This window comes from Artibeus jamaicensis, unplaced genomic scaffold (assembly GCF_021234435.1).
Source record: "Artibeus jamaicensis isolate MK-2021 breed Jamaican fruit bat unplaced genomic scaffold, CSHL_Jam_final contig_464, whole genome shotgun sequence".
Taxonomy (NCBI): Eukaryota; Metazoa; Chordata; class Mammalia; order Chiroptera; family Phyllostomidae; genus Artibeus; species Artibeus jamaicensis.
The window spans coordinates 4,627,256-4,640,893 of record NW_026521842.1 but is presented as its reverse complement, the minus strand read 5'-3'; the positions used below and the strand labels follow the sequence as shown (position 1 = coordinate 4,640,893).

General features: G+C 59.0%; 1 protein-coding gene across 9 annotated transcripts in view; it reads left to right on the top strand.

Annotated features, from left to right (window-relative positions):
• The window catches only part of GSE1 (Gse1 coiled-coil protein), a 408,575-nt gene that overhangs the window by 348,966 nt on the left and 45,971 nt on the right, over positions 1-13,638 (top strand). For 2 of the 9 annotated variants that reach the window (XM_037142400.2, XM_037142397.2), the window contains exon 1: positions 4,655-4,824. The exons of 6 other annotated variants lie outside the window; for them this stretch is intronic. In XM_037142400.2, the coding sequence (XP_036998295.2) occupies positions 4,818-4,824 (7 nt within the window). In that variant the 5' untranslated portion in view covers positions 4,655-4,817. Of the gene's footprint in view, positions 1-4,654; positions 4,825-5,011; positions 5,106-13,638 lie in introns of those variants that run through there. One more of the 9 variants, XM_037142398.2, reaches the window with a different exon arrangement.

The following is a 13,638-nucleotide window of genomic DNA, read 5'->3' as shown; positions in this document are numbered from 1 at the left end:
GTAGGGTGGCTTGGGAGTCTATTTCACAAGCAAGCACACACACACACACTATTATCTAAGACCCGTGGGACCCATTGCACCGTGTGATCACTATCTAAGAGTGGGACGCAGTGACTGGAGAGATGAGTTCCAGAGGCGGGGATGGGAAAAGCCTTCTTCGAAGAGATAAGATTTAAGCCCTGCTTTGAAGAATGGAAAGGATTTCTGGGCCAGTGATAGCAGCAGCAAAGAGAAAGAGGACCCAGGAGTATAAGTGGTGCGGGTTTGGCCGCAGAGCAGGGCTGGCAGGAGGGGCTGGGAACAGTGGGGGCCCTGGGCACACCCCTGCCACTTAGTCCTTGGGGCTCCCCTGGTGCCCTCAATGGATATGGACCCCCAGGGGGTACTAGGAGCTTTGGGGTAGGGAGATCGCTCATGAAGAAGGGCTGTGCAAGTGTAGGGGTACCAGGCTCTGAGTGAGGGGAGGATTTTTGGACACAGGGACAGCTGCTAAGGATGTTCCCAAATGAAGAGCCGTCAGCAGGAAAACGAGTTGAGACCCGTATCACCCATACCAGGCCTATCTGCAGCAGGTAGTTAGAGAGCTGCGGGCTGGTAGTGGACAGCCAGGGTCTGGGTCGGGCTCGGCTGGAACTTGTGTGCCCTAGGCAAGTTAATTAACTTTTTCAGGTCTCCTCCCTGGGCTGGTAATGCAGGTCCTGCCTGCTATGCTGCAAGGCCTCTGGGGATTGAGTGAGGAACAGCCTTGGCACCTATTAGGTATTTGGTAAATGGCAGAAGTGATCTTCTCTTCCCATCGACAATGAAGTCCAGGTCCCTGTTACTTATTTACAGATCCAGGTGCTGCAGGAGGTGGCTGCGATCATTATGTAAAGGTGACACACAGTCCTTACATGCTAGGAACTGGTGAGGGTGGGGACCTGGGCTGTGCATGAGTCCTGCTAATCCCAAAAGGACGCAGAATGATAAAGAGCAGGATTGCCTTCCCTGGCACCAAGGGCCCATCATAGACCTGGAGCTCACACCTGTGCTGGGCTCAGTGGGGGACAGTGACAGTGTCTCTTAGGAACCTCACCTGGCTAGGTAGGTGCCCAGGTGGTGGTGGTGATGGGCTAAGTTGCCAAATCACCTTTCTGTCTTTCTTGCTGCCTCTAGGTGCCCTGCCTGTCAGCACCTCCCTCCCCTGTCTGTCGCCCTTGTCTTTTCGAGCAGCTGAGGCCAGACTGGCATTTTCAGTTCTGTATCTGGAAAGGCTAGTGCCGACCAGAGCCCACGCTGGGTGTGTGTGGAGCAACTAAATGCCCGCCACCTTGGTCAGTGGTATCCCTGATCAGATCCCTTCTGAACATCTACGTCAGGGACCCCTTTCTCAGTTCCCAGTCTCAGGGGGCATGTGTAAGGGGGCCCCTGGGGCTTATCCTGAGGGTGTTCTCATCCTTTTGGCTTTGCAGGTCTCTTAGGTCCCAGGGCTCACGGAGGTGAGGCTAGATTTTGCAGGGATCCACCTGAATAGGTCCTCAGAGACAGGTGAGGGCTTTTGGACTCCTGCTTCCTGCTCCAGGAGGTACAGTGAAGGTCTGCAGGGGTCTGGGTGTTTGGGCAAGCACATCCTGTTGCCTCTGGCACAACGGAAGCAGGACCCTGGAGGTGTCCCCACATGACCCTCATAGGACTGGCTCTGGCGCCTTGCCTTTTCTCCCAGAGCCTTGTTTCTCTGTCAGGTTTCCAGGCAAATGGGAATGAAGGAGTTGGTCCAGAAGGGAGTGCTTTTCCCAGAAAGGGCTCATGGCTGGCTGCAAGGTGGGAGCTGCTGAAGAGAGAGGAGCAGGAACACGCCTGGAGGGAAATGGAGGGCAGCCAGCCTGAGCCCCCAGTGGAGGGAAATGAGTCAAGCTACAAACCTCGTTAGCGAGGAGCGCGGGCTGCAGGGGAGCAATTCCCACCCTTAAACTCGGAGGCCGTGCTCCGGATTACTAATTTCCTTGGGCCTGGCGCACAGACAGTGAGTGTCATCCATCTCCCCTCTGCCAGCCGGCCTGGTGGCCGCCAGCGTTTTCTGGCCAAGGCGCACGCAGCTAGCTCGCTACTGCCCCCCAGCGAGTCGCTGGGGTTTCCTACAGCACCCCGCTGCCTCTGGCGGCCTTGCTGGGAAGGGGAGACTCCAGGTGTGAGCAGCTACAGGCAAAGTTCCCAGGGTACCCGAGTGCACCTGACCTTGAACAACTCTGGGCCCCAACTTCCTCATCTGCGAAACGGGATCCAGCCACCCATCTCACAAGGGAGGGAGGAATCTGCCGACTCAAAAATTAACTAAATGGTGATGCACAGTAACCACCCTACAAATTTTTATATCAAACAGGTGGGAGAACTGACCTCTCCCCACCGAGTCCCCCCCCCCCCCAAGCGATGAAGGAAAATAAGCGGGAGCACTGAGTCCCGGTGAGGGGGGGAGGTTGGATCTAGGTGTCCTGCCCTGGGGACAAAGCAAAGAGGAGCCACCCAGCCAGGTGCGATTTGTTTATTTGCATGGTACACCCCTCCCCCCGAAGGCCGAATCCTGGTAGGAAAGGATTGGAACAGACCCATAGGGTTTTAATTTTCTTTTTAAGGTGCTAAGCCAGTGGTCGAGTTCCCGCCTAACGCCCCCAGCACCGCCGCCCCACGCTTGACTCCCCGAGGGGATGGAGGCACCCCTCCCCCACTCCCGGCCCGGTGAATCTGCCGGCCATTGCTGGGTGTAAATTACCAGACCGCGCTGCGGAGACACCATGTGGTGGGGAAAGTAAAGTATCAGCTGAGACCTACAGGAGCGAGGTCGGTGGTGAAAGGGAAGCGCCCTTCCCGCGCGATACCAAGGCCGGCCGGCGCCCGCAGGTAGGAGCTAGTAACGGCCCCCCAGCCCCTCCTCGCCGGTCCGTTTCCCTTTTCGTTTGTGGTCGGCCAGGAGCCTTGTGCAAGGCTGGAGGCCGACCCGTAGGCGCCCCTACCCCGTGTGCCCCAGCGTGCGCTTGGACGAAGGACCAGGGGTGTGTGGGTGGGTTGGGGGCGCCCGTCAGGGCCTTGCCCCTCGCCCCCCGCCCCCAGCGGACACACGGGCGGGTTCTGCTCCCCGCTGGCTTGGGCCCCGAGAGCTCCAGGCCCGCCAGCGTCTTCGGGAACAGATGGATGGGGGGTGGCAGGCGCCCAGCGCTCCCTCCCGTCGCAGTCGGGGATGGCGCGGGGAGGGAGAGGGAGGCGGGGGAGTTTGGGCCTGCGGGGACGGCAGCATGCGCGCCTCCCAAGAGCGGCGCGGGCATGTCCCGGGGCAGGTTTGGGGCTGGCAGAAACGCGGGCTGGCACCGGGAGCGGAAAGTTGAAACCCGCAGCGCGGCGCTGGGGCGGCCGCTTGGGGGGCGGGGGTGTATTTGCCTGCCTCCCCGATAAAAAATATGAAAGTTATAGAGTTTTCAAAGGAAGATGTATGGGGAGAGACCCCGTGGCATCAAAGCAACATTGAGAGTTTTGAGCTTTGGACGCGCGTGGGGTCAGAGCTCGGGGCGCCGGAATGTAATGGGGGCGCAATGGGCAGGGGTCGCCCGACGAAGCCTGCACAATTAACCCGCCGCTTCCTGGAGAAGAGAGGAGCGGGGGTGGAGGAGGGGGGAGGCTCCTGGCTTGCAGCGGGCGCCCGCTGCTGGTAGGGGCGGGGCGGAGTCTGGGGGTGGGGAGACTGGGACCCGCAGTCCTTTGCTGTGCCTCCTGTGGGTGCCTAGGAATTTCAGGACGCTCCCTGAGTCATTCCAGTCCGTCAAGTGCCTGGGTGAGGTAGGGTGGGGGGTGCCAGGAATGGGGAGGTGCTGCTCTGCGGCCGAGGCCCAGTGGGTCGTGCCAGTTTCTGGAGGCGGGTGGCCTCGCCTCTGACCACAACCCTAGCTACTTAATGATGTCCTTGGTGGAGCGGCGCCTTCATGGACTCTGCAGGCGCGGGGACGTGGGTTCCTCAAAGAACTACCCTTGCCCCCCGCATTGTGGTCTTCCCAAAAGTTACTTAAAACGGAAGGGGGTAGTTCCTAGAATTTTTGGAGAAAGGCACAGAGGCCTACATTCTTAATGTTGAACCCTTTCATGGTGGGGATATGTAAGGTCACACATTTGGGGGGGATAAATGCACTTAGCCTTTCTTGTGCCCCCACCCACCCCCAATTAATACCAGTTTCAAGAAGCTGGCTTCCAGGACACGTGAGTTTATCCGTTCGCTCATTGAGCCTGCTCTGTGCCAGACACTGTGCTAGGCGCCAGGGAAGCGGTCACAAGACACGCAAGGGCTCTGTTCGTGTGGCGGGCTTGTTGGGAAGCAACTGCTCCTTTCTTCTGGAATCAGGTAGCTGGTTTTAGACACCAGTGTACCCGGAACCTCTGAGCAGTCGAGCCTGGGCCTCCCAGGAGACCGAGGGCGGCACTTACCCTACCTGCTGGTGTCCTCGGCTCACCTGGACAGCCTGGCTGGGGAGGGGCGTGTGCCTGCGCGGGTGTACCCGGCGCCCGTCAGTGCGCGCGCGTGTGTTTGCGACTGAAACCTGACACCTCCTGCTGGCTGAGGTCAGGGAGCAGGGAGCTAGCCAGTGGCCCGGGAGTGGGCGGCGTTGCGCTTGGGTGTGTCCTCGGCTGCCGCGACAGCAGCAGGTGTTTCTTGGCCTGGGCCCCGGAAGCTCCACCTCCCCAGCGGGCCCAGCCGCCGCCGCGCTTAGCAGCACGGGGTGAGATAAGCAGTTTAGACAAACTCTGGGCGACGGTGGCTCCAGCATGTGTCAGCCGAGGCGGAGCTACGGGACCCTGGCATGAAAGGTGAGCGCAGTGCGTGGGACGGGGGTGGGGGTCTCCGGACCCCCACACACCCCCGCCACTGCTCTCCAAGTTCGCGGGTTCCGCTGGGGTGGCTGCCAACCGCTCCCGGGCAACTTCCCTTGGAGTGTGAGCGGTGATAAGAGCTGAGCCCGCGGGCGGGCGGGCAGGCGGGCGACCAGAGGCCCCCGCCCGCCGTTGGTCGTAGCCTGAGTTGCCTGACTCTTGGCGGGGACACAGGAGGCTGGGGCATGGCCTTGGCAGCTACTTTCAGCGAGTGGAGCGTAAGTGCGCGCGGGCGGGTGGGGAGCGAGCAGCCGGGGATACTCGGGGTGAGCTGTCGACGTTCCAGAGCTGGAGTGAAAACTTTGCGGCGGCGGGGAGAAAGGGGGGGGCGGGGGCAGCTGTGCGCCCCCCGTGGCAGGTGCTGGCGGCAGCTAGGCTGGCGGGGGGGCTTGCGGTCTTGGCCCTCGCGGTTTGGGTTTTTGTCTTGCTCCCCTCCCCCTCTCGTTGAAGCCGGGGGACCGCCGGGAGGGCGGAATTGAAGCCACCCCGTCCCGACCCCCCCACGCCCTGCTTCCCAAGGGCGTGCCCCGGGACTGCCGCTGCTCCCCTCCCTGCTCCCCGCCTCCCTGGAGCGGCTCCCGGCCCCTTCCCCTGCCGAAGATGGCTGCCCCGGCCTCGGAGGTGGTAGAGTGGTTGCATCCGCCACCCCTCACTCGTGCTGCCCTTTTTCCCTTCCCAGCCCTTCCTGCTCCGCCTGGATGCGCCTCCCCGCCCCCAGCCCGCCCAGGCTGGCGGCTGTGCTGATGGGCGGCGAGTGGCCCGACCGAGTGGAGCCGATTCAATTATATTGCAGCACCAGAGACACCTCCTCGGCCGCCCGCCTGCCTCTCCAGCAGGCTAATTAAATTCCCTCTGTGGAGGCGGAACGGGCCCTAGACTCGCCCTCCCACCTTCCCCTTCCGGCTCCTTCCCCCCTCCCCCACCCCTCCAAAGCTGGGGCGTGGGGGGGGGCGGGTAAGGGGACCACATAGGCTCCAGGCTCCGGTCTTAGGGGGAAAAGGGTTTCCCCGGATTGGGGGAAGGGAGGCCCTGTGCCCCGCATTTAAGGGGGTAGAGGGCTCTGGCTGCCAGCACGTGAGGGGCTGGGGGCCCTGCGCTGGAGTACGGCCCTTAAGGGCTGTATGTCTGGCCAGGCGCACCTGCCGGCCCCCAGCCTGGTGGTGGAGACCAGCCGGTGTTGAATCTATTTGGCTCTTGTTTGTAAACTAGCCTTTGTCTGCAAAGTGCGTCCAAAATACATTAAACTCTTGTTAACCCCTGCAGTGCCTTATCTGGGGCCCACACAGGTTGGGGTTTGGAAACAAAAAGCACGAACATCAGATGAAAAAAAGGGCTCCTTTTGTGAAAGACGCTGGAAACAAAAGGCTGAGCTGACTCTGAGTGGGAGCCTCCTGGTCTAAGCCGATTTCTAGGAGGCTGGGGTGGAGGAACTGAAGGTCTTGGTGGGACACTCAGGAATGTGTCTACTGGTTGGCTGCCTGGGCCCTCCCCCTGGGATTTTCTGCGTTGGGGGGCGGGGAGGGGGCAGGTGAGCAGCCTGTCTCTGGACCTCCCTCGCTGTTACTTAAGTGTGGGGCATGTAAGCGTTGCTCATCCTGTGTTTATAGGCCGCCTCCACCCGCAGGGATGGCGGAACCTGAGGCACAGGCTGCCACCTGACTCAGCTGGGCCACGCCACAGGTGAGGGGGCCCGGGGTGCGGGCTCCAACTGGCAGCCGTGTGTCATCCCAGCTGCAGTCTGCGCAGGGGAGTCGCCGCCCTGCCCAAGAGGACTAGGAAGTGCCCAGCAGGCCAGCTTTACCTAAGCAGCTTCGCTGACAGTTCACAAAGGCCTGTATCTGGGCCCGTGTCAACACAGCCCTGACCTCTGGAGAATCGGGGTGTGGGGGCTTTGATGACCGGTGCAGGGTTGGCTTTTGTCACTTTGTCTGGAAGCAGGAATCTGCAGCAAGGAGCGGAAGGGGGGCAGCTGGAGCCAGCCAGTAACTAGGTGGTTTTCTTCGAACCTTGGGGCTGGTGAGCAGCCAGGGTGGGTTCTGGGCCACCCCTGCCTTGGGAAGCCTGTCTGGCTTCCAGGCATGGTCATATATGTGGGGCCAGCCCCTGAACAAGGCAACAGGCTACTGTCCACAGCGCACGGCCTGACCTGTAGGGGACAGTTTTCAGAATCCTAGCTTGTCAGAGTTGAACAGGGTTTATACATTCCCCCCAGTTTGGTTTCCTAAAACTGCTGGTGGCCACATCTCCCAGTCAAGCCAGAGCCTGTGTTCCTGGACCCAGTGCAGGGGCCAGGAGTATTCTCGAAGCTCCCCAGGTGATTCTAATGCACAGACTGAGGCTAGAGCCAGTCCTCTGACAAGGCAGCAAACTCAGGCGGTGGGGCCTGGGGGCCAGCGCCAGAGCTCAAGAACCAGGTCTGGCAAGAACCAGACCCCTTTAGAAGCTCCAGTGGGCTTTGCAAAACTGTCCCCTTGGGCAGTCCTCTAGCTGCCAATAACTTCCCTGTCTCTGGGGGAAGTTCAGGGGCTGCAGATCGAACAGAGCCTTGTGGTTTCCAGCAGAAGCTGCCTGCCCCTGGGCTCAGTGTGTGTGGCCAGAGCAACCAGGAGCAGAGTCTATACAGCACCTCTCTGTGGCAGACCTGTGTCCTACATCTCCACGCTGGTGACCTCCCCAGCCCCTTGAGTTCCTTTGGTCTTGGTGTCCTCCCTCCCCTCCTCTGAAAGAGGAGGGTCCTCTGGGTCCTGAGCCCCCCTACCTGAGGGGTGGGTGCTGGCAGCTCCCACCTACTTTGCCAGAAGAACGCAGGTGAGCAAGACCTGGCTGCTGCCTCTCTCCTTGCCCCAGAAACTCGCAGGGGCTTGTGGAGTCAGCTAGCAAGGCCGGTTTTTCCTGGCCCCATCTGAAGGCTTGGAATTCCCAGCCTGGGTTACTCGAAGTCCACACCAGCCTGGGGCTGGGTGGTAGCACAGTAATTACCTCTGTTATGGCAACCCAGCAGTCTCCAAGCCACAGGGCTGCATAAGGCTACCCGCCCCCTCCCCTGGTGCTAGAAGGGCTGTGTCTGTAACCTGCAGGAATCTATGTTTTGGGTAACATTTCAGTGTGGCCACCGCACAAAGACCACTCTTCTGGCTTTAATTTCTCCCCTCTTGCCGACAGCATGTGGGGAGCTGCTGGCTTCACTTCCTCACGCTGGTCTTTCTCCCCAGACGAGGCCAGGGGCGGGAGGTGACATTTCAGAGCGTTCTTGTCAATGAGAATTTATCAAGTGCCTCCCAGGAACCCAGCCTGCACTGGCTGCTGGGAGGTGTGCCGGCAGATAACACAGGAGCGGCCCTTTGCACACCTGCCAGAACTGTGCTGGGGGCCTTTAATCTCATCTCTGCAGCTCCTCCTGCCGCCACCAGCCTCTGCACTTGCGCCTGCTGGACAAAAAACCACAGGCCTTCATACTCCCCGCCCTGCCTTTGCTCAGGCTACTCCTCCGCCTGAAATTCGAAATTTCCCGGGGTCCTTGTCCCTCCCCCACCTTCACTGATGCTTTGAGCAGATTCTCAAGTTCACCAGGGAAGCTGCTGCAGGGTGTTGGAGATGAGGAAGCGGGAAGGGAGTTTGTAAGCATCTATGAAAAAGGGAAGATCTGGCCGAACGTGTTTTGGGGAGTTCCAGTGGGACTTGGGGGCTTCTGAGTGGTGTAGGGGGAGCAGGAAGCATCGAAACCAGGGTCTTTATTCGAGGCTTCAGAATCATCTGGGGAACCTCCAGGCCCGGGCTGGACTTGTGACCAGTTAAGCCCAAGTCTCTGGGGACTAGGGCCCAGACATTGGTAGTTTATAAGCCCTGGCCCCAGGGGACTGTAGTATGTGGTCAAAAGCTAAGCCGGTCTTCTACTCAGGGGAGTGGTATGTAGTAACTGTCTCCCTGAGGAAGTTGGGGGCAGTGCTCCTTAAGGAGAACTGGGATCTCCCAAGAAGCCTGGATCTGCCCTGTTTGCCCTGAATTGGTGGGGGCCGTCCATCCGGCGAGCCAGAGTAAACGTCTCCTTGGGACCAGGCGTGCTCTTACCTAGGGGTGGTGTGGGGAGACCCAGTGGGCATGGAAGCCTCTGCCTGCCCATACCCGTCACCAGCACAGCTCTGGGCTCTATGTGAACCTGAGGTGGAATCCTGATGGTAATTCTCCCTACCTGGCCCAGGTGAGCTGAAGTCCTTCTTCCAAAAGGCCTTCAAGTGCTGAGTTATATTTGGCTGGGTGGCCTCTGTGTCTGTCTGGAGTGCCGGCCAAACCTTCTAATTCTGGAACCAGTTCCTCCAATAGGAGAACCTGACGTCTGCCGTGTGTGAGGAGGTGCGCTCTGCAGTGGTTTTGAGGCCGGCAGAGCTGGGTGGGGGCACCCCACGAGGACGAACGGGGCCACAGCGCCACTCCCCCACCCCGCCTCTGTGAGAGTCCCCCAGCCGTGCCCCGTCTACAGATGGGTGTGTGTGGGCATCTGCACATACCAGTTCCATTCTGCCAGTATGGAAGGCTCATAGCTCACCCCTGTCCTTCTCTAGCATCTTGGGGGTTTAATCTGAGAGACCCAGAAGACTCTGCCTGTGCCCACGACCATGGTACCTTGCAGTGTTTGGGGTGAGGGGGGCTGTTGCCACTTTTCTTACCAAGACCCAAAGGCCCAAAGTGCCAGATAAGCCCTTGCAGAGCTGCAGCCTCCCCGCTGCAGGGTCTCAGGCCCTGCCTGTGCACATATACCTTTTTCAGCCACCTTGTCGCCTCCTTGGGTAGTTGCACCCTGGGTCTGGGAAAAGGGAGGAGGCACTTTCTCACGCAACAGCCCCACCCCCACCCTGCCCTCCTTGTGCTCATATGGCAGGTCTGTGGCCGCCGGCAGCAATACAAGAGATTGATCTGTGAGCTTTGGTCAGGGCAGTATGGATGCTGGGCAGATGAAGCCATCCCGAAGGAAAATCTGTGTGTTGATCTGAAGGGGGGGAAGGCAGGCAGGGACCCCCTTTGTGCTCACTCCTCCCGAGGTCCCCAGGCACTGCCTGACATACTGCCGAGCCCTTTCGTAACAGGGAGCAAGTGCCTTTACGCTTTATGTGACGCAGTTCCATGGGGCGGCAGCCTGTGCCGCAGTAGGTGTTAGTCTGGGTTAACAAGTTGTCTCCTGGGTAGAGTGACCCGGTGGGAGTGCCTCTCTCTGTACCTAGCCGGGCTGAGCTGTGGGTGTATACTGGGAATGGAGGGAGTGGTCTCACTCCCCTATTCTGTCCTCAGTTGACAGCGGTCTGACTTCAAGGCCAGGATCATCCCCACCCCCATTAGCTAGGAGAAACAGGGCCCCATGAGGTCCCTCTCCCTGCCTGGAGTCATCCAGCTGGGAACTAGTAGTAGAGAGGGGATGGAATCCCCTGTATTCTTTTGAGTGTGGTTTGTAACTTTTTTGTGTGTGAAAGGTAGCTTTCTGTCACTCACGTGACTGAGGGTTCATGAGAGGACAGCCACTGCTGTGCTCTGGTTGGAGATGCACCGCCGAATGAACACGGAGAAGCCAACTAGTGTTGCCAGCGATGGGAGGGTTGGAGGGACTTGTGCCCAGAGGGTGTGGAGCTGTGGGGTCATCCCCGGCCACCTCTCCAGTGTGTGGGAGTAGATCAGTCGTCCCCATTTAACAGATGAGAAAACCAAGGCTCTGAATCAGCCCCACTCTGTCCTCGACCTCTAGGCTCTCGGGCGGTATTTCGGCGATCTCTTACAAGGTTTGTCATGGGCTTTTCGGGAGCCAATGTGTGGGCTGAGACGGTGCGTTTTGAAGGGTTGACCATCAGGCCTTCATCTTCTTTTTTAAAAAAATGGCCAGTTGTAAAAAGTTGAGCCTAAATGTACATCTCAGCAGACCCGATAAGACTAAGGAGGGCTTCCTTAGTGGGGATGCTGGGCCCTGGAGCCTGTCGCTCAGGCAGCACATCTTACCTGCATGGCGTCTTCCCGAATTGGACCCGGTCGGACTGCGCTCCTGCTCCTGGCTGGGCCAGCTGGACTGCCTGGCGGGATGTCAGCAGGGTGCTGGCGTTTCCGTGGCTGGGCCCTGGGTGGACTTCGGGGCTTGGAGTCCCAATTACCCTCCCGGGCCCCCGTGGGGAGGTGTGTTCAGGGGACTGCTTTGTGGAGTAGATTCCAGGAAGGGGAACGTGCGCAAAGGCTGGGGCTCCTCACAGAGGTTGCTGGGTGCTCCAGGAGGAGCAGCAGGGACGCAGTGGCTGATTGGGCCTTGCCACGCTCCCGAACCCTGGCCTCCAAGGACATGCATTGGCCCTGTGAGAGGGAGAGACCCTACTATAGTACGTGCTGTGCTCGAGGCCTCGTTTGCATCCATGGCAGGTCTTGGGGTGGCCTGGGCGGCTTCCCAAGGTGTGGTCCGGGGGGGTTATGGTCACATGCCAGAGGGGGGCTGGCACCTGTGAGCCAGTTTTGGACCCAACCACCCTGCCGGGGTTAATACAGCCGCATGAGTTGTCAGTTAGAGCCTTGCGGGGCAGGGGCGTGTATTTGTTTTTGAGCAGAGTCAAGAATTATTTAGACCTAGGCAGTAGGCTGCACAGCAGTTGGTGACAGACGTGTTTGGCCAGAAGGAGGTGGCCAGCCTGCCTGTGGCAAGGCTGGGACTAGGGAGCTCACGACTCCTCCTTTGTGACTACTACACAAGCTTCACCCTGGTGGCTCTATTCTGAGCTCCATTTTAGCTGGAGGGTAGTTGTGGTTTTTTTTCCCCTCTGGGGCAATTACTGACATGTGGGCATGGTACATGGGCTTTGAAGATGGTGGATGAGCCCAGGTGAGGAAACATCATGGGAACTTCAGAGTTTTGGGATTTTAGCTACGATGCCCCATATCTCCTCAGCCTGGGTAGAACATGCTAGGGTAAGGGCATTAATACTCAGGGTTTGGCTTCCTGGCTGGTGTGGTTCAGTGGATTGAGCGCCGGCCTGCGGCCTGCAAACCATAAGGTCGCTGGTTTGATTCCTAGTCGGGACACATGCCTGGGTTGTAGGCCAGGTCCCCAGTTAGGGGGTGTTCGAGAGGCAACGGATTGATGTAGCTCACGAACATCGATGTTTTTCTCCCTTTCTCCCTCCTTTCCTCTCTCTCTAAAAATACGTAAATAAAACCTTTGAAAAGTACTCAGGGTTTGATATGTAAAGAATTCCATAGGATTCAGAAACCTGGGGTTGCGGATGCTATGCATTGCCTCACATATTTATAGGACTGACAGGTGGGCTCTTGTGAATGAGACAAAGCTACCTGCAGAATTAATCCGGTAGATGGATTTTTTTCCGGTGAGAGTGTCTGGTGTGCAGACCATTGTGAGAATGGAGCTTTTTGCAAAAGCAAAAACCATTTTATAATTTGAGGCTCATCCTGGCTTGAGTGAACTGGCTCTGATTCCGGTGAGACCCACCTGTCCTTGGCAGGCGCCAGGATCTCGGCCCCTGCAGCATGGGCCCTCACTCCCAGGCTGAGGGCAGAGGGGTCAGCCTCTTCCTGCTGACTCTGGATTGAATTAAGATGTTGACAGCATCTGAGCTGAGGGTCCTGGCTGCTGAATGTTTATTAGGCTCCTCCAGACTCTTTTCATTGCCGGAGCCCGCAAAGGGTTTCAGAGCTGGAAGGATGTCCCCTGTTGTTGAGCAAGCCAACCAGCCTTGAGATGGTAGGGAGTGGTGGGGACTCTGGTAAGCTGGAGACTTGGGGACAGACTAAGGGACAACTGCCACTCATTTGTTTTAAAATGTTTTCCATTGATTTGCATCTAAACAGCACAATTTAAGACTAAATAAAAGCAGATCTGTGGGTACGAGGAGGCCTGCTTAGCCTCCGCTTCCTCCTGTCTAGTCTGCTCCGCTCCGGAGTATTGGAAACTCAGACTTGGCCCGCACTGACCTGGCAGGGCCCTGCCGAGAAGCTGAGCTGGGGGCTAGGCAGTGAACTGGGCTTCTGGCTGATTTTCCACACAGTGCCCCAGTCCCCCCACTCATCCCCAGTGGTACCTGCCCTTTGGGGTCTGAAGCTCCCAGCCTGCCTGAACAGGGAGGGTGCAGGCGTCACCCTTTTCCACCTGTGAAAGAAGATGAGGCTGAGGTACGTGCCCAGGAGCACCCACTGAGTTCCCTTAGGGGCTGGGGAGGCAGGTGGAGAGTGCCCGCCCCCCACAGGCAGCTTTGGTGGAGCTGCACTCGGGCGTGGAAGGGACGGGAAGGGACAACGCTCTCTCGATCTCTACCCCTCCCTCTGTCACAGAGCAGTGTCTCACATGAGGCCTGGGGCAGGAGCTGTTTGGACACTCAGAGTCCCGGGCCCCACCTCCTGTCTGCAGAGAGGGAGCAAGAAGTGGGGCCTGGGGCTTGGTCAGGCAGCCGCATCAGTCTGCTGCGCCGTCCCCATTCTGGTTATATCCGTTTGGAGTGAGGACCTGGCCTCACCCCCAGCCCTCCTGGCCTGTTTCCCCACCGGCTGGCCCTTGCCTGCCGCTCCGTGGAAACTTGGAGGCGTTCAGTGTCTACCTCCTGGCCAGGTTGGAATCTTCCCCCTTGGGACCTGTCGTCTGCGTTGGACACCTTTGACCCCCACCCTCCTCCTACACCCTGTGCCTCCGCAGTCCCTGACAGTGCTCCTTTGTGAGCATAGCTGTGCTCAGAGGTGCCCTGGTCAGCTCAGTGCAGCCAGCCCACAGCAGGGTGCCGCCAG